The sequence below is a fragment of the Camelus ferus genome, chromosome 15 (assembly GCF_009834535.1).
Source record: "Camelus ferus isolate YT-003-E chromosome 15, BCGSAC_Cfer_1.0, whole genome shotgun sequence".
NCBI lineage: Eukaryota > Metazoa > Chordata > Mammalia > Artiodactyla > Camelidae > Camelus > Camelus ferus.
Window position 1 is genome coordinate 41896796 of NC_045710.1, and position 21532 is coordinate 41918327.

The window sequence follows — 21532 nt, forward strand, 5'->3', positions numbered from 1 at the left end:
AAGCTATTTCTACTTGGCACTAAATTCTTTCATAAATTTTAACTGTAGTATAGTACAAATTTCGTAAATTTTACTGCTGTTTTTTGAAGGCACATCGTATAAGGTTAGCACATGTAGTTTAAGGTTAATCTGGATTTCATTTTTATGGTAAAAATGTCTTAATAAGTTCTATACACCACAGCGTAAGCCTTTGGCCAAAGTTGGCAACAATATAAATAGAATTATTACAGATCTAGCAAGAAGGTAATCAAAGTAAAACAGAAAATGAGTACAAGTAATTCAATGAGAAAAACAAAATTACAAAAAGTTAACTTATGATCTCATTGGTTAATGCATTTTTTACCATAAATATAAATTCCATGTTAGCCTTCAGCAATGTCATCTTCTAATGGCTCCAGAAAGTACTTTCACTTAACAACAATAACTGTATTAACTAATTAATTAATAAATTAACTATTAATTAACTGTATTAACTAATTAATTAATTAATTAATTAATTTGCTGAAAACTTGGTCCTAAAAAGGCTAATCAATGCCTGAAGGAAAAGAGGTAAATATTGAAAGAGTGACTAAAAACCAGGTTGTTTATGCTGAAGGATGAGAAATATAGTAAAAAGTATATTTAATCATAACCTGATAAAAGTAATTGGTTTAACGGGACCATTAAGATAATAAATTACACTTCTTTGAAGAAAATGTTTTCATTTTAGTATCTACTTGTTCACAAATATCCTGTAATTTGGTTAATTATTCCAAATTAAATACTGTTAAGACTTCCTCAAACTGGGTGAGGAGCAGCACTATCTGCAGAACTGCTGCACAGTGACACTTCACTCTTCTCGTAAGAACATGCCACACTTTTCCCCCGGATCATCTATCATGCCTGAGTAGAAACTATAAAAACTGCTAATTTGGATATGACTGACATCAGAATTCCAAAATATCCTTCATAACTATGGTATTTACTGTGAACTCAAATATAGTCTAAGACATCTAAAATCTTGAGAGGCTAAATTCTAAAACTGACTTCATGTACTGCCTGCTCATAATGAGAATACACAGAACAAGCATTTCATAGTAAAGAGTATGGTAATACTGCAAGGAATGTATTTATGGTTATTCCACATCTTACTAATTTCATGTATTTAAAGAAAATACTTAAAACATATTCACTTATTGTTTTGCAGTTTTCTGTTTACTCTTCGGTGGGTGCACAGCCCACTTCAGGTTCTTTTACACTCCTCTATATTTTTGTCAGAAAATATCGCCAGACTTGTTCATACTAATCTTAACTAGTTTCACAGGTAAGAAGACTTAAGTATTTCTAACATAGTTTTTTCCCCTAAGTAATCAAAGTTTAGAAAAACCTGTCCGACTATTTCTGTGCTAATTAAAAGCTAATTAAACACTATCTCTGAATGCTACTTGCATTGATTGGATCATCACCTTTTATAATGAAACACCTCAGTACTTGCCCTTTCTACCTGAAATATTTACATTTAAATGCATGGTAATAAAAGAAATCACAGTTCATCCCCAAAAGTTTTAATAGTTGACTTCATACAAAAAAAATTTCACCAAGAGTCCAATGTTATCTTAGATTCATTTTCATATGTAATACAAAATATAATCAAACACCTAAAAAAAAAAAATACCTCCTTAATCCTCTTTTCCCCTACCTAATGCAATTCTGCGTGCAGTCGCACCCCGCGTAGGTCTTTCTGGCTCAAGTACCCAAGTCTTCTCATCAATTTCATCCATAACATCCCAGAATGCCTTCAGTGATTCTAATGCTGCCAAAAACTGACTATGAATGCTTATTAAGGAGCTCTGTGAAAAGACAGGTGAGAGCTGAGTGAGTTGTTTGACACTCTATCAACAGCAGATAATCTTTCACTTAAAATACAACTCAATTTACAAGTTTTAAGCTCTATTTCAGGTAAAACTAGTACACAGCTGTCAACTCTCCCAACTTCATCTCTCTTCACCACTACCAGTGTTGACAGTATTCTTTTTGATTATCACTGGACTGTGCACCTTATCAAGAAAGAACTTTTTAAAAAACTGTATTTATTTTTATTCTGATGTATTTTGTACCATTATGTATGGAAAAATAACAAGAAGGTATGTATATACAACTTTCTTAACATATATAATATATATATTTAGCATAGTGCCCATAAATTTTATTATGAAAATATTTTTGCCCAGTTATCAAGTTAAATGCAGTGCTAGTTGTAATTTCATTAAATTTCTTTTAAACATTATTAATAAATGCAGACTTAACTAGGCAAAGAGTATGAAAAGGTTTTACACATTTTTTTAAAGAATTCAAACAAATTACAAACAAGATTTGTTCACACGTTAAACTTTTAGCCAATCTCTGAATTTAGCATTTCAGACATTAATCCTTTATGGGAGTTAAATACATTTTCACTAAATGGTAAGAACTAAAGCCATCACCGATTTTAAAAATCAATTCATAATTACTTTCAAAGTAAACAGCTTCTCATAAAATAATGTGATACAGTTAAAAGATACAACTAAATATATAAAAAGCAAGCAAAACTTTAACAGTTTAAAAAAGAATTAAAGAATTTATTTATTGTTTCAAATAAGCAAAATATATTTAAAAAGTCACTGAAAATACTACAAATATATTCATCCAAAAGAACTGATACAAACCAACAATGCAAGAATATGATACACCCTGAGTAAGATGAAAATAGTGAACTCACTTCCTTACTGTATTTTGTACTTAAATTCTTAAAACCCAGTCAGGGTTTATATGTAGATGGATTCATTGCTCAGTTTCACAAAGCTAGTTTCAACTCTTCTAACCTATACACAGAAAAAAGTTGAGTAGGAACTAGCGCATAATGTCTGAAAATAACCTTTTAGGACACTGAGGGTAGAAGATTCTCTTCTGATATACCATCCTTCTCTACAAGTTTAGGTGCCAGAATCCAGAAATCAGAAAACTAAATTTCCAAGTTTTTTTTTAAACTATGAGCTGCACTTTATTTCCTCTTTCACTGAATGCACCACCATTCTCTAGATACCTAAATAAGAAACAAGTTTTGATCCCTGTAGATTTCCTCTTATACCTAATAAATTCAGTAAGTTAACATAAGGCCTAAGTCTATATTTAACATATTTCTTAATAACTCTTTATTCTAGTATTATTACATGTTATTAAAATAATCCCCTATTCTTATTGCCATATTCACACTTTCCATCCTTGAGTTCAACTACCTTACTGCAGAGTACTCTATCTAAAATATAAAACCAAACATAACAGTCGCCCTCTTAAAACCATTCAAACCAACATTGGAACTGGATTTTTTCCCCTGTAGTCATAGGCCCCTGAGGCCCATTATTTACATTGTGATTACGTTGATTTTTTTTGTATTCCGCAAACCTTATAATCATAATTTTCTGCTTTACAATAAACAGTTGAAGTGCAGTTGTTCTCAAAGCGGTATTTTCTTTTTTGTGATGCTACCATGTAATGAAAACAACACAAGTACCAGAGGCTATTCAATAAATTTAAGTAAACTGAACTATTTGACATAAAAAAATAATCACTGATGACCTGCATCATTCTATTTATTAAGGCCACCATTATTTACAAGTAGCTTGCAAATTATGTTTTGTTATTAGTGATTAAAACCACAGTTCTCTATCATGACTTGCAATTAATATTGTTTAATATGTATGCATAGATATGTTTACATAAAGTAAATTGAAATACTTTCTGTGGGTAGATCTACTAGTCCAAGGTTCAGTAAACATCTCTCTCTGACCATTCCCAAATTTGTTTAGGCCAGATGGAGAAGTCCAAAACTACTCAGCCATCTCTATACAGATGATAACTCTATGGCTGTCTAACCCACACAGCATACTCGGATTGCTCCAAGCTGATCTCATCATCTTCCCAGAGAAATAACCCCTTCCAGCTGGTTTTTTTCTTAGTGAAAGGGGATACTACTTGCCCTATTACTCAAACCAGGAATCTAAGTACAGTTTCAAGTAGATTACTAAGTTAACTTTCTGACTGAATTTCCTTCCTTTCGTCATAGCCCCCTAAAATGTATTATTTACATTGTAATTAAATTGACTTTTGTATTCTGTAAATCTAATACTACAATTTATTTGCTTATAATAAAATAGTCATTGATTATTAGATGCAAACATAATCATCAAATTTCTGGGTAGTATGTTGGGATTTTTTTAGTAGCTTTATTCAGGTATAACTGATAAAGAACAGCACATATTTAATGTGTACAAGTTGACGGGTAGAAAAGAGGTATAAATGGAAAGATAAGTGTTAAAGCAAGTATGGTAAATGTTAACTATAGAATCTGGGTGATGTATATATGAATATTCACCATAAACCTTTTTAATGTTTCTGTATGTCTGAAAACTTAAAATATTGGGAGGAATTATATAACTCATGTGAGTTACTTATTATAACCAAGAAAGTTAATTAAAATTATTTTTTCTGAATTAGGTTATGGACTAATTTTTTTTTTCAAATATTCAATAACTGATCTCTTTACATAAATCTTTAAATCTATATATATTTAAAACCATCTCCAAAACAAAACACAAATATGTCTTCTGAGAAAAGCAGCTCACTGTATAAGGCGAGTTATAATCTTTGCAATGTCTGTGATAGGCATTCTTAACCAGAGAATCATAAGGTTGGGTTAAAAAAATGCATCTTTATATTCTCTAAGTAAAATTTAGTATTTCCTTCAACTATGGATATAGATACCAAACTACAGAAATGGTATCAGTACCTGTAACTTTCTCTACAATAAAAATCATATTGCATTCACTTTAACTTAGAGAACTTAAACACTAATATTGAGATTTGATTCTCAGCCATTCCTTTTTTTCTTTCTGGTGGTGTTTTTTTGTTTCTCTCTTTTTTTTTTAATTGGCATATAGTCAGTTTACAATGTTTTGTCAATTTTTGATGTGCAGCATAATGTTTCAGCCATACATATACACACACAGATTCCTTTTTTAATTGATCTTTTCAATGCAGCATTGGCATTGGGAATTTTAAAAGCTCCCCAAGTGATTCTAACGTGCCGACAAAGTTAAGAACCACAAGTGGAACAATGAAGAACAGCCATCCTTGTTACAGTCTAAATGTTACCAGAGTCACATTTCTAAGATTCAAGCTAATGAGGGAAAATAAAGGTATCCTTAAGAATGTTTACATCATAACATTAATTTCAGTGTTTTTTCACTATTAACATTTAAAATATTTTGTTTTTGCAACCAATTTTGAAATTTTGAGGGAGTATACAATAAATCTGTAAAAATGGAATGTATTTTATAAAATTAGACCTATGGAAAAAGTTTTATTTTGTTGTACATGGTTTTAAGTGGAAGCTGTCTGGGTCAAGAATCAAAGAATGCATGTCCTCATTTACATATACTAAGTTACGCAAAATCAAATTAAGTAAATACTACAAAAATGAATTATGTCTTAATTCAATCCAGCAAATATATATAAAGTGTCTAGTAAGTGTTATGCTCTATAGCAGATACTTTTTCTAATCTAAGAAAATATAAGATGCAATACAGTATGTTAATTAAGATCATAGACTTGTAGTCAAATCTTAAATCTCATTCCTAGCTTCACTGCTTCAAACCAGTTGCATCTTTCTCAGCAAATTAATCTCACTTGGCATCTGTAATATAGAAATACTGTTAATCCTTATAAGATTTGAGTGAGATAATGTATATGAAATGCTAAGTGCTCAGCGTACTGTGTATGTTTAAAAATTGACAGCATTATTAAAAGACGTATGATCCCCACAGAGTAATTCACAGCCCATGAAAAAAATCTGTATCATATTAGACAAAGGATTAACACCCTTAATATAAAAGGGTTAGTGAAAATCAATAAAAAATTCATATATATTTAAAAATGGAGGACAGAGTTTCCTAGAGAAAAAATTCACATAATAAAAAATACTCAGCCTAAGTTCAGACATTATACCTCTAATGCAAAATTTCAGGGTAAGAGAAAGAGAAAAGGTGAGCAAAGCCTCAAAGTTGCAGGATGGTGAGAAAAATGAGGTCTACTGGACGGGAGTCTGCTTTCCGACAGTAGCTTTTCCTTCAATACCTGACGTAGCTCAGTTCCACGGTACAGCTTCTCTCTTATAGCACTCCCGTTCCCAGTCACTGCTCTATCACTAACGAGGTGAGCATTCAGTAGGTCATACAGGACTATGATACATTCTCTTAACCCATCCCAGAATAATCAGAAGTGGGTTTGTTCTGATTCAGGCCCAATGATTTTGTTCCAAGACTTCACTGATTCCTGGGGAGTATGGTTTTAAAACAACCCTTTTTATGACAACTTTTATTTTCTTCTTTGTACTTTTCCATACTTCCAACAATAACAATTATTTGTATAATCATAAAAGTATATGTAGAAATAGGAATAAATGGTCTGTTAGTCATCCTTTCATTTCATGCCATGTACAGTATAGTGAAAAATACACTAAACTTAACTCAATGAAACTAGTATTTCAGCTGTGTATCAGGACTGTGTTAGGATCTCTCATACAAAGACAGAAGAATCCAGTTCACCAAAAGGTCACCATTCTAATCTTGATGGGTAACAAAGCATTTGATCAAGACATACTGTCTCTTGAAGTTTTAACACTGTATAAATGGGAATGTGAGGAAGATTAAGTTCTAAGGTGACCACCAGCTCTAAAAGTTGATAACTCTGACTTTGAAAATCCATAAAGTAGGTGATTCCATCCACTTAAAAATACGTATTTCCTCTCAAGATGCCAAGTACTGTAACATACTCCCATGTATTTCTAAATCAAGTTTATAAACATTTCTCATTCAAATTATATAAATATAAATAATTTATATGATTCACTGTAGAGCAATCATTTCCTCTTGAATCAAAAGAACTTTCATACCAGAATCAAAATATTTGGATTACATTACATTTTATATTCCCATGTATTTAAGGGGAGAAGCCAAAGATGCATTACACAACTACTATTATTTTCTAAAATATAGGGGAAAAATTTCAGTCTTCCAAAACTTTTGGAATAGGTTTGAAACCACAGATTTCTAGTAGGAATAGCAAGGTAATTATATAGCTTGAATATGATGAAAATCTAAAAAGTAGATCCAGAATACTGCAACTGGTTAATTCATTAATCAAAGGAAAATGCCATTCTTTTTTGCATATACACATAATACCATGATTGAAAGAAATAAAATGGAGAAAAAAAGATGTAAGACAGAAAAGAAACTGCAACTGCAGAAGGAAAACAATCAGCAGCAAAACAAAACAAAAATTAACTAATTTAAAAAAATAACACACAGAAAAGGTTTAGTGCTCCAAAAGCAATGAACTGTCTTGCAGAGAAGAAAAGTATCCCAGTAACCAAGATAATGATGCAGAAGCCTCTCATCTAAGCTGTGCTGTGGTGAGAAGGGGTAGGATGGAATGCCAACCCCTTATCCTTAAAGCATCAAAAAAAAAAAAAAAAAAAAAAGAGAGAGAGAGAGACATTCTGAGAAAGGTAGAAAACATAAAACAAGGTGAAAAGAGTACATTCCATTCTACCTACTCCAAAGATTTGCCACACAACATGTTGAAGGCATACTAATCACAACATTATTTTATCTATGTTTCTTTCAGTCTAGCTGACTATTTTTATATGGGGTAGGGCAGTGACAGGAAAAAAAGGCACAGACTAACCACTAGACATTGGAAAACTACATCTATAACATTACATGCACTGTGAGCACAAGAGCTAAGTTTAACGGGAGATATTCACTAAATAAAATGATGTACAATCTTCCTCTGCGAAATACAAAGGTCAGAAGAATAAAAATGTATTAATCTCAAAGAAAAAAATTGGCATCTCGACATGATTTGAAAACAGTAGGCATAAAGATATGAAGAGATCAATTTAATGTTAGGTTCACCTAAGGCATTTAATGAAATTCTCGGCACTGAAATCAGGACACCTGGGCTGTTCTGTATATAGGCTTCTCAGTCAGCAGAACTGATGAGATCTGGTGAGATCCCTGCATTGGTTCACTGAAAATTTCTGAACACAACTGAAAAGATTTCTGAACAGTCTGCTCAGTATGATAGACTTGGCATTTAAACCCTGAGATCTTGAACCATAAGAAAGTTATCCACTCAAATGTCACCAAATCATGACCTTACCAAAAAATTAAAAGGCATATTCTATTTCCTAACTAGTTTTAAAATGCAGAAATACAGTCTGTTTTGGAAATGCTTGCCAATTTTTATTGCTGTAAAGTGTGATGAATGAAGTACCCCAATATTTGAGCAGGAGAAGAGCAAGTTGGTTATTCTTGTTCATGCTTAATAAACAATCAGAAAACTATGTTATATCAGCATTCTATAAAAATCTCGAAGGGTATCACATTTTCTTATGAAACATAGCCAATAGGGAAGCAGATGAAAATGTTCTTACTAGCTCCATGGCTGAGAGGATGTATATTAAGTGAAAGAAATGAGTGGTCTGGTTTCCACTGTCACCACCCACTGATGAATTTTTTATACGCTTAAGCCTAAAAACTCTTTTCAACTCATTCAGTACATTACTGAAATGTTAAAAAAAAAAATTTATATTTGACAAAGAAACTAGGTAAATAAGTACAAGCTAAGAAGTTAGTGGCTATAGTCCACTGTTACATAGAAGCTGCATAAAATTGTTCAAATGGTGGTGCTAAGTCAAAGGAAGCTGATGGCAACTCTTTGTTTTATAAGTTGAGTTCTAAAAGGGCCCGCTAAGTTATAATGCTTTTAGATCACATATAGCTTGCACAGGGTTTGTTCAATCTCGAAAAAAACAAATCAAGCAAAAGGCAACTATCAGGATTTTTTTTAAGAAGGTAAATTTCAATAAGAAGCACAAAGTCTACACAGGAACACATCCTCTTTAAAAATAAAGTGTGCCAATCTACACATGGCAAGGGTCCCAGAGGGAGAAGAAAGAGCAAAGGGGATTGAAAAGGTATTTGAAGAAATCATGACCGAAAACTTCCCCAAACTAACGTTTCATTGTTTAGATTTTACGTTAAGTGTATGATTCATTTTGAGTTGATTTTTATAATGAGCTGAATTTCATCATTTTTTGCATACAGCAAATTACTTCAGTCCTATTTACTGAAAAGACTATCTTTCCTCCACTGAACTGTTTTTACACCTTCACTGAAAACAGTTATATGTATATACAGTTCTATGGGTATATTTCTAAATTCTCTATTCCAGTGATCTATTTGTCATATTTTATATTAATACTACATTGTCTTGATAGATAGGTTAGTCTTAAAGGTAAATTTGTAAGTCTTGAAATCAGGTGTTATTAGTTCTCCAATTTTCTCCTTTTTCAGTTTTTTGGACTATTTAAGCTCTTTGCATTTCCAAATTAATTTCAGAATCATTTTTTCAATTAAAAAAATCGGCTGGGATTTTGATCAGGATTGCACTGAATCCATAGATCAATATAGAGAGAAGTGACTGACAACAATGTGGTCTTCTAATCCATGAATATGGTTTATCTCTCCATTAACTCAGGTCTTTATTCAACAGATTTGCAGACACTTCACAAAGATACATGGATGACAAGCATTTAATATGTTCAACGTCACTGGTCATTAAAGAAATACGAATTAAAATCATAATGAGCTACCTGTTATAATGGCTAAGATGAAAATGATAGGACATACCACATGCCAGCAAGGATGCAGAAAAACAGGAACTCTCAAGCACTATTCTGGAGAATGTTAAAGGGCACAACCACTTTGGAAAACTGTTAACAGTTTCTCAAAAAGTTAAATACACCCTTCCTATATGACCTAGCCATTCCACCCCTAGGTATTTGCCAAAGAGAAATGAAAGCCTATGTTCATATAATGGCATTCACACAATGTTCACAGTAGCTTTATTTATAACAGTCAAATCCTGAAAATAAGTCATGTGTCCATCAACAGGTAAATGAACAATACCTGGCACATTCATACAAAGGAGTACTACTCAGCATAAAACAATGAACTATGACTGCATGCTACAACACTGACAAATCTCTAAGTATGCTGAGGAAAGAAGCCTCACATAGAAAGGTTCATAGAATTATGTAAAATTCCAGAAGACATCGGTGGTTGCCTAGGAATCAAGGGGCACAAGAGGGCCAGAATGGTGGGATAAAAAAGGGGAAGACGGAAACCTGGTTGATGTGGAAATGTTTATTATCTTGATTGTGGGATTGATTTCATGGGGGTAAACATTTGTCAAAGCTCATCAGATTGTGCACTTTAAATATGTTCAGTTTATCGTATATCAATTATACCTCAATAAAGCTGTTTAAAAAAAACACTCATTCTGATTTCTGGACAGTAATGGATCTACATAGCAGTACCTTCTCTGAAGTAGATTTCTCAACATTTAGAAGCTTAAAAAATTACTAAATAGCAGCATTCCTAATAGAAAGGACAAAGGCAGAAGAGTAACTTCATAAACCCACCACTTAGAGAATAACACTTTATCACTTTTACATGTATACACAGATATATAAAATGTGTATATATTGGAGAAGGAAGGAGGAAGGATATATCTGGGAACTAAGATGTTAGCTATTCCCCCATAAATGTTATTAAATTATGTTAAACTAGGAAAGCACTTAAGCAGAGAAGTGTGAACACTGCCAATCTCAAAATGTAACGCTTATTATCTTTAAGAGCATTTTGTTACTTTTATAATACCTGAAGTGATATAATAATGTCAGTCACTTAACCAGATCTTAGAGCATAATATCTTCATCTTAAGTACTATTATTTCCAGTATTTTAATAATTTTCTTGCAGTCCCGGAATGTGATCTTTTGTGCTCTGATGACACTTAAATTAATAGCATAATTTTCTGGTACTTGCAACAGTTGCTTTCCATTCTGATTTTTTTATACTTTCCTATAATATGTGCAGATAAATCCTCTAATAATCATTTTTGTCTTTATCTCTGAGGAATTCAAAAGGCTTCAATAGAATAAGGGAATATCAAGAGATTAAACTTTTACAGAAATGTAATTTTAATATTAATTGCAATATTCCCAATCAGATATCTTTAAAGAGATATATCTCTTAAATACAGTTCATTTCATCTTATTTGCAAGCTTCATTAATGTTCTCAACTCTTTCTATAGGTATCTCAATAAATAAATCTATTTAATCAAAGGTTGTTCTGTCACACAATCCATAAAGAATGCATCACCTCTTCTTCTTTTTTTTTGTACTATTACTGACCACTGATGATTTAAAAGATTTGCTACTATTTTTAAGTCATGTGGAGAGTATATCTGCCCACAAAGTTAAATGAAATACATTCAATGTGTAGCCATCACAGAATGACTACAGCAATTCTATTAACAAAAAAGATAAGGGACGGAGGGAAAGAGAAAGGAAGGGAGGGAGAGAGGAAAGAAAGGAGGGAGGAATAAATAAATACCTGTCAAGTTTATGCAGAGAATGAGTAGGCACTTCCAGTTCAGTCCTAAGCTATCCTATATTGTAGACCATTAAAAAAAAAAAAAAATCAAGCCAATCAGTAGAGGATTCTGGGTAGATGCCTGAGTAGAAAGCACCAATGACCTGTATCCCAATGTAGACAACAAATGTGCTGACAGAAATCTGTCCGATGTAACTACTCTGGAACTCTGGAGTCTACGGAAGGCTTGCAACTTTGGTCAATTTCAGCTCTGAGCTTCCCAGGGGCTACCCATCACCCAGCTCCCAGCCCCATGACAGGCAGCCCTGCACACACACACAGCTTATAGGAGCCGGAGTGCGCAAAAAGGACCTGTCTTTCAAATATCAGGGATCTGTGCTCTGATGGCGGAATATTGCTTCTAATCTCAGAGAAATGAACAAAACGGCAGTTGGACATTGTTGCTGAACCTCCTCCCACCACTGCAAGTCCCTCCCTCTCCTGCAGAAATGTCTGGCAGAGTATTTAGGAAGACGGGGCTCTTTTTTTTCTTTTCTACCCTCGTCTTCATTTTCCCCTTTTGAGTGTCAGACATTAAAGACTAACATTCAAAAGCTGCTCAACTGGGATGAGTGAAACGGATGAGGAATGTTAAGAAGTACAAACGTCCAGTTACAAAATAAGTGAGTCATGAGGATAAAATGTACAGTGCGGAGAATATAGTCAATAATATTGTAATATCTTTGTATGGTGATAGACAGTGACTAAACTTACAGTGATCATTTTGCAATGCACAGAAATGCTGAATGACTATGTTGTGTATAATAGTGTTGTAGGTCAATTACACTTCAAACAAACTCATAGAAAAAGAGATCATATTTGTGGTTACTAGAGGGGAGGGGTGGGTGGAGGAGGAAATAGACGAAGGTGGTCAAAAGGTATAAACTTCTAGTGATAAGAAAAGTAAGTATTAGAGATGTAACGTACATGATTGATACAGTTAACACTGCTGTATGTTATATGTGAAAATTGTTAAGAAAGTAAATCCAGGAGTTATCATCACAAGAAAATATTTTTTACTTTCTTTCATTTTGTAAATATATGAGATGATGGATATTCACTGAACTTAACTGAGATAATCATTTGATAACGCATACAACTCAAATCATTACGCTGCACAGCTTACATGTACACAATGCTGTATGTCAACTCAGTATCTCAATAAAACTGGAAGAAAAAAAAAAAAAAAGCAACTGCCTATACAGGAAAAATCTGGAAGTCACTCTGCATGCCCAGGGAAAGGTATGGGCTCAAAAAGGCCAGAAGACCCAACGCTTACACCTTGGACTGATACTGGACACAGAGAAAGCCTACAACAACAAAACACACACACACACACACAAAATGGGAGATCTCGATCTTCCTTCACTGGGGAGAGGAGAGAATCCAATTTCTAGAGTTACATTATATAATTAAAATGCCCAGTTTTCAACAATAGCAAAAAAAAAAAAAAATTACAGGGCATTAAAAACAAAACAAAACAAAGTAATTATTATGTCTAAGAAACAAAGGAAAAAAACTGAAGAAAAGTACACAGAGCCTAAGGGAACTGTGGGACACATCAAGTTGACCAATATATGGACTGTGGAGGTCCCAGAATAAGAGAGGGAAAATGGCAAAGAGAACATCTGGAAGCATGGCTGAAAAACTCCCAAATTTGCTGAAATACATAAATATATACACGCAAGAGGCTCAATGAACTCCAAGTAAGATGAACTCAAAGGGACACACACTACAACACTATAATCAAGTTTTCAAAAGACAAGGAGAATCTTGAAAGAAGTGAGAAGTGACTCATCACATACAAGGGATCTTCAAAGACTATTAGCAGATTTTTCATCAGAAACTTTGATGACCAGAAGACAGTGGGTTAATACTAATATTCACAATTTCTAAAAGAAAAAAAAAAGTCAACCAAAAATCCCATCACTGGCAAAATTACCATTCATCGGTGTTGGAGAAATAAAGACATCTTTATACAAACAAAAGGAGTCTATTACCATTAGATCTGCCCTGCAAGAAATGTTAAAGGAAGTTTCGCAAGTTAAAATGCAAGGACACTAGACAGTAGCATATAGCCCTATGAAAAATAAAGATCTCAGTAAAGGTAAATACATGTGCAGTTATGAAAGTTAGTATTATTATAAAAATGTTTTTACTACACTTGTTTTCTAAATGATTTAAGAGACTATAACATTTTTTAAAACTAAGAATTACTTATCTCAAAGCTGGTTTGACTAACTTTGGTTTGTAACTCCACACCTTGGTTTCCACATAATTTAAAAGACAAATGCATTTAAAATACATCAGTTTGTGAATCTGAGCACATACTATAAAAATAAAATTAAGTGACATCAACAACTGAGGAGAGTGGGTATAGAGCTGTAAAGGACCACAGCTTGTGTATCTTACTGAAGTTAAGCTGGTATAAATTAGAGGGTTATAACTACAGGATGTTAAATGTAATCCTGATGGTAACTACAGAGAAAATAGCTACAGAATATACACAAAAATAATTAACATAGGAATTTAAATGTTTCACTCCAAAAAACCAACTGGAACACTAAATAAAATAGTAATGCAGGAAATAAGCGTCAAAATAACTGTAAGATATAAAGAAACAGTAGCAAAATGACAGATTAAATCCCTCCTTATCAGTAATAACTATAAATGGACTAAATTGTAATTAAAAGACAGATTGGCAGGATAGATTAAAAACACATGATCCAACTATATGCTGTCTACAAAAGACTCACTTTAGATCCACAGACACAAAGAGGTTGAAAGTGAAAGACTGGAAAAAAGACATTCCATGCATATAATAACCAAAGAAAGTAGGAGTGGCTATGCTAATGTCAGACAAAATAGACTTTAAATCAAGATAGGTTGTAAGAGACAAAGGACATTATATATTAATAAAAGGTTCAATCCAGCAAGAAGATATAACAACTAAATCTTTCATGCAGGTAATAACAGATCAGCAAAACATGAAACAAAAATTAACAGAACTGAAGAGAAATAGCTGTACAGTACTAGTTAGGAGACAGTGATACCCTACTCTCAATAATAGAATAAGCAGACAGAAGTAAAGAAATAGAGGACCTAAACAACACAACAAATCAACAAGATCTAATAGACATAAATAGAACTCTCTACCCAATAACAGAATATACATGTTTCTCAAATGCACATGGAATATTTTCCAGGACACACCATGTTTTAGGCTACAAAATATTTATCAATAAATTTGAAAAGATAGACATCATATAAAGTATCTTTTCTAACCACAAGATGTAGTTAGAAATCAATAAAAGAAAGAAAACTAGAAAACTCACAAATACATGAAAATTAAATAACATACTCTTAAACAAGCAATGGATCAAAGAAGAAATCACAGGAAAATAAGAAAATACTTAGAGACAAAGGTGAAAACATTCTATAGAATGTAGAAAAAGCAGTACTAAAGAGAAAATTTATAACTAAATGCACATACTAACAAACAAGAAAGATCTCACATCAACAACCTAACTTAACAACTAAAGGATCAAACTAAGCTTAAAACTAGCAGAAGGAAGGAAATTATAAAGATTACAGAAGAGATAAGTAAAATAGAGAACTGAAAGACAATAAAGAAAAATCAAGAAAACCAAAGGTCGGTTCGTTATAAAGTTCAACAAGTTGACAAATTTTTAGATAATGGTCTAAGAAAAAATGAAAGAATTCGAATTACTAGAATCAGATATCAAAGTGGGGATATTACTACCATTCTACAGAATTAAGAATTATAAGAGAGAACTATGAAAACCTGTATGTCAACAAATTGGGTAACCTAGATGAAATGAACAAATCCTGAGAAACACAAAACTTTCCAAGACTAAATCACAAAGAAACAGAAAATTTTAACAGAGTAGGGAGATTGAATCATTAATCAAAATATCTTAAAAGAGAAAGCCCTGGACCTGACAGTGTCACTGGTGAATTATACCAAACGTGAAAAAGAATAACACCAATTCTTCTCAAACTTTTCCAAAAAGCTGAAGAGGGGAAAATACTTTCTAACTTATTTTATAAGGCTTTATTTACCCTGATACTAAAGCCCCAGGAAAACTGAAAAAACATGATCCCTTATGAATACTGATATAAAAATTCTCAACAAAATACCAGCAAACCAAATTTAGCAGCATATTAAGAAGATTATACACAGGAATCAAGTGGGATTCATTCTCATAATGCAAGGATGGCTCCATATATGCAAATCAATAGAATGTAATATACTATACTAACAGAATAAGGAAAAAAATCCCCACAATCATCTCACTTGATACAGAAAAAGCATCTGACAATGTTTAACACCCTCTCTTGGTAAAACTCAACAAACTAGGATTGAAGAAAATTACTGCAACATAATAAAAGCCACATTATGAAAAACAGCAGCAAACACCATACTCAATGTTCACAGACCGAAAGTTTTTCCTCTAAGATCAGGAACAAGACAAGGATATCTACTTTTACTACTTCTGTTCAACACAGTTCTAGCCAGATCAGGTAGCCAAGAAAAATAAATTAGAAGTATTCAAACTGGAAAGGAGTAAGTAAAATTATCCTTGCTTGCAGAAGATGTAATCTTACAGGTAAAAAACTCAAATATTCCTCCCCAAATTGTTAAAACTAAGAAACTAATTCAGCAAAGTAGCAGGATACCACTTTGACCACCAGTAAAGTCAAAACACAAAAATTAGTTGTGTTTCTGAAGAACAATAACGAGCAATCCAAAAAAGAAATTAAGAAAAGTATTCCATTTACAACAGCATCAAAAAGAGTAAAATACTTAGTAGTTAACTTAACCAAGGAAGTTAAGAACTTACAAATTGAAAACTAAAAAATATTTGTGAAAAAAATTAAAGAAGACATCAATAAATGGAATCTCAATCCACTCATGAACTGGAAGACAATGCAATCCTTATCAAAATCCAATGACATTTTTGAGTAGAAATAGAAAATCCCATCTTAAAATTTATACAGAATCTTAAGAGACCCTGTATAGTCACACAATCTTGAAAAATAACAAAGCTGGAGAAAAAAGTGGAAAGGACAAAGTGGTAATCACATTTCCTGATTTCAAAACTTACTACAAAGCTCAGTAATCAAAACAGTGTGGTACTAGCATACAGACTTGACTTGCTATTTTAAAAGCTCACCAATTCATAAATTGTGTTACCTCCCTATACACTTTATACATTTGTATAGCACTTTACAATTCAAAAGGACTATCATAAACAGTATCTCAATTTACTCTTACATGCAATCCATGACTTAAGTATTACTTCCCTCTTTTTTTACAGATAAAGTTAAAAGAGTTGCCCAAGGTCATGCACTCTAAGGATAAAGCCAGAATTTGGCCCAGATTTTAAGATTCTATGTTCTCTTTTCACTATGTTACAGTGGTCCAGCGGAATTAAGCCTATCATGAAGGTCTACAACAAAGTCAGATTTATTAATATCAACAGGTAAATTATTTAATGTACCTTAGACTGGTATTGAAGACATCTGATTAAAAAACCCTGGTTTGTTTTTGGTTTTGTTTTTTTGAGGGCTTTTCTTCCTTTGGTTGGTTGGTTTTTGTTTGTTTTTTTACTATTTATGACTAGTCTCATTAATAAGTGTTTAAATTCATGGAAGAATTTTACCATTCCATAAAAGTATCTCATATGCTCACAATGCACATATCTCAAAATTTCTGCAAAGCTTAAATTAACCTTGATAAACTTAGAAATCAACTGAAATTATGATATATCTTCTTCCTTAATTTGGCAAGTAACTGACTGTATGAGATTCAAAGTCATATATCCAACTGCCCACTAAACACATTTATTTTGACATACCATAGGCATACCAAACTCATCAAATTCCCAACTGAATATGCCTCTAATAGACCTCTTCTTACTGCATTCTCTGCCTTACTTGGTAGTACAACCATCTATCTAATCTAATCACCCACACCAGAAGCAGTGAGAGTACTCCATGAGATCTCATGCCCAATCCATCACCAAGTTCTACCAACATAACCTGTGGAATTTTCCCAATCTACTTTCCTCTTTCCCTGCAACCATTAACCTCGAACAGACCCTAATCGTTGCCTATGTGGGTAAGTACATAGTAGTCTCTCGGTTTTCTTCACTGTAGTCTTGCCATCCTCTATTAGAACCCTCCTCTACAATGACAGAGTGACCTACTAAAAAACAAGTTTTGCTGAAAACTAATCTATAAAGGCATTCTGAGAGGAAGAGAAAAAAAAGAGTAATGCTAGAGACTTATAATACATCTTGGTGTACCAAGAAAGGTGAGAAGTCCTAAAGAAATAGCAGAAATTAAATCTAGGATTTCATAAATTTATTAGATCAGAGTCCTTTCTCCACCTTAATCCTATTAATAGCCAAAAACGAAACAAAACAAAAAAACACTCTGAAAAATGCTATCATAAAACAAAATTCTGGCCACGTTGTGCTTTTTCCTTATAATCCCATCACTTTGGGGATAAAGTCCAAGATTATCAGAATTATTAGTACAGGAGACCCCGCCTAACTCTAAGCAAAAGCTCAGTCCTATCACTGACTAAAGAGTACAAAATGATGTATGATTTACATGTTATCTCCCACAATGTCATGCCTTTGTTCTCTGGCTAAGGTAGTTCTCTCCTCAAGTATCATATATCCTCCCAAGCCTCATCCCTCATTCCTCAAGATTCATTCAAGTAACATCTTAACCAGAAAATTTGCTTGACCACATCAGGTTAAATTATGTGCCTCTTCTCTACATTATCAAAATGGCTCTTCATATCACTTAACACATTTTACTGAAATTATCTTTTAAATGCCTGTCTCCTGATGAGATTGAAAGTTACACCTGAAACCCAAACATCCTAGGATGTTAGAACCTGGTTAATTCACCTCAAATTCCTTAGGATCCAGCTCAGTGCTCCATATATAGTACAATTCTTACTCAATTTATGATGGGGTTATATCCAGATAAACAGTTAGAAGTACATTTAATACACCGAATCTACTGAACATCATCACAGCTTAGCCAAGCCTACCTTAAAACATGCTCAGAACAGTTACATTAACCTACAGTTGGGCAAAGTCACCCAACACAAAGCCTGTTGTATAGTAAGTGTTGAATATCTCATATAACTTATTCAATACTGTGAAAGTGAAAAACAGAATGGTTGTCTTGGTGCAGAATGGTTGTACATGGTTGTTTCCCCTTATGCTCACGTGGCTGACTGGGAGCTGCGGCTGCTGCTGTTGTCCAGAAACACGGACAGTACCATTCAGCATATCACTAATCCAGGAAAAGATCAAAATTCAAAATGTTTCTACTGAACGTGTACCGCTTTTGGACCACTGTAAAGTTGAAAAATCATTAAGTCAAATTAGGTCAGGGACCATCTGTAGATATTAAATGTCTGTTGCATTTAAATTGTTTCCCACTGAAAAATCCTGCTTTTTGCTTTTCTGTTCATGTACTTTTTCAAGGTAAACACGAAAAGAAAGACTTGACCGTGACAAATACACCATTTCATCTAACAAAGCACTAAAATAGGATATAACTTCCGTAGTAGATCTTGTGGGTCAGTTCTCTTCCTTATTGTACCTAAGTTCTATGACTGTTCAAAGAACTCCGACCTATCCACACGAAACTCCACCCCCAAATTATTCAAGTGGGCAGGAAAATAAGTCAAAGAATTTCCTCACTTGCCTCTAGCTGGAAAGGTGGAACCCCAACATATTTAGCATACTTATTTAAAACTTTCAATACTTCATTTTAACTAGCAGCCCATTAAGTGAAAGCAATGAAAAAATTTTCAGCATTACGTTCACAACTAGTTTATACCTCAGAATTCAAATAAAGTAAAAACCACACATTTAATATTATATAAAAAGAAGGTTATAGCTACTAGATAAAGAAGGTGGATTAAATACATAGATCCAATTTCACTCCCTCCCCCAAACTTACTATGTTATTGTTTTTTTTAGGAAATCAAACAATATAATTCACCACAATGACAGATTAAAGGAAAAAAAATTTGATTATCTTAATATAAAGAAAGGATATATTTGAAAAAAATTTGACTTTCACTCATAATGAAACACTTAGCAAACTGGAAATAGAAGTAAATTCCATTAATTATTGATAAAGGATTTTAGTACAAGAACTATAAGCATAAATCTACCTAATGATGAAAACGAAGTTTTTCCTTTGAGATCAGGAAAAAGACAAGAATGCTTCTATCTACTATTTATATTTCTGAGGTTATTAGATATCCTAGTCAGAACAGTAAGGAAAAAACAGAGAGAGAGAGAGAAAAGTAAAGGAAAAGAAAGGGGAGGGGAGAGAAGAGGGGAAGGGATTTTACATTTTCTTAATTTTGCTTATTTTTATTTCCTTTTTTTTTTTTTTTTTAGAATCAACATGGGGTACTTTTAAAATAAATGATGTTACTGAAAGAGAAAAGAGAAACAAAGAAAGGCAGTTAATAAGTTACTGAGTCCAACAGATCACACCACCATGTCTCATGGGTCTACCATATCACCTACTCTCAATAATGAATTAGCTTCCTTTGTTTTGATCCCTCTGATGTCTTTTCACCCATACCACTGTGGCAACAATGAGACTACCAAGATGGCAAGAGCATAACCAATTTAAGAGTGAACAAAAATCCAGTACTATGAGTTCTTCAACACAGACAGCAGAGAGAAAAATGGAAAGAAAGATAACCTAGTAGGTCAAAAAGAGAACTTCCACAGGATCCATACAATGGATATTGATGGTTTTTCCACCTAATGTGGTTTTAAATCAAATTTGTTTTTCTTAAGATCGCTGTGAAAGAAAGAGTTCACTATTTCCATATACATATGAACTGAGGCAAAGGGCACTCATGTGACTTGTCTGAAATTATACAATTAAGGCAATGGCTGAACTGTAAACAGAACCTAGGATACCCAACTGCTAGTCTGCTGCTCTAACTAATGGATCATGCTCCCTGCTATGCAATAGGACTGTTTCCTTTAATTACAATTTCTTCATTCATCATCAGATTATCAGCCAGAGGCTTTATCATTAGTTTTGCTCTTCCTGCATTCATGGCATTACTCCAAGAATATGAGATTTACATGATAAAAAATATAAAGACCACTGCTTACTGTATCATACCAAATGTGAAATTCTAACCAGTGTGGCGAGGACAGTTCACTAAGCCTGCACATAATGGCAGAGCCGCAATTTTAGCATCCATTTTGGGTTGGTCAGAGACCTGGAGAAAATTAATTTTGTGTTTATAGAATCACAAATGTCGGCACACTTAAAAGTTTTACATTAGAGCATTCTATGGTTTTATGAGTCAGCAATATTCACATATATGACCTGTATGTAAAAGCCCAAAGGGTAGCAGAGTAGATACATTTTAGAGCATCTGTGATGTTGGGAAGTGGAATAAGATAAAAACCATGACATGCTCTTACATTCTATGCTGAAAACTATGTAAGAAAATTCACTGGGTAAACAAAGTATCTGTAAAGAGGTGTGCAGTCACTTGTCTTTGAGAAGCACTTTGTGTTTCTTTGGCACATATCACGGCAGCAGTAGTAGCAGCAGCCTTGCCCTTGGTGCTGATTTCTTACTACTCTAAATGTCTCCTCTGAGCCAGAATACACTGGCTGTTGCTGATCATGCTGTGAGACACCTGCACTGGCTACTAGGCTTGTCATGACGCACAAAACCCTACCATCTTCAGCTTGACATTGTGCAAGTTATAATTATTCATCCAAATGAATATGTCAGAGCAGCAGCAGCAGACCTCTCATCAGAGCAAAAGAAAAATACATCAAAACATTATCAACCCAGCAGGAAGACAGGGACCATAAGGAAAATTACCCATTTTTAATATGGATGCC

At 33.3% G+C, this 21532-nt stretch overlaps 1 protein-coding gene across 3 annotated transcripts in view; it reads right to left on the minus strand.

The window, feature by feature from the left end:
- The window catches only part of FANCL (FA complementation group L), a 72202-nt gene that overhangs the window by 13926 nt on the left and 36744 nt on the right, over positions 1-21532 (minus strand). For all 3 annotated transcript variants that reach the window (XR_004326345.1, XM_032497594.1, XM_032497595.1), the window contains one exon: positions 1679-1829. Coding sequence is in view for 2 of the 3 variants with exons in the window: in XM_032497594.1 (XP_032353485.1) it covers positions 1679-1829 (151 nt within the window). In the remaining variant the exon portion in view is untranslated. The remainder of the gene's footprint in view (positions 1-1678; positions 1830-21532) is intronic.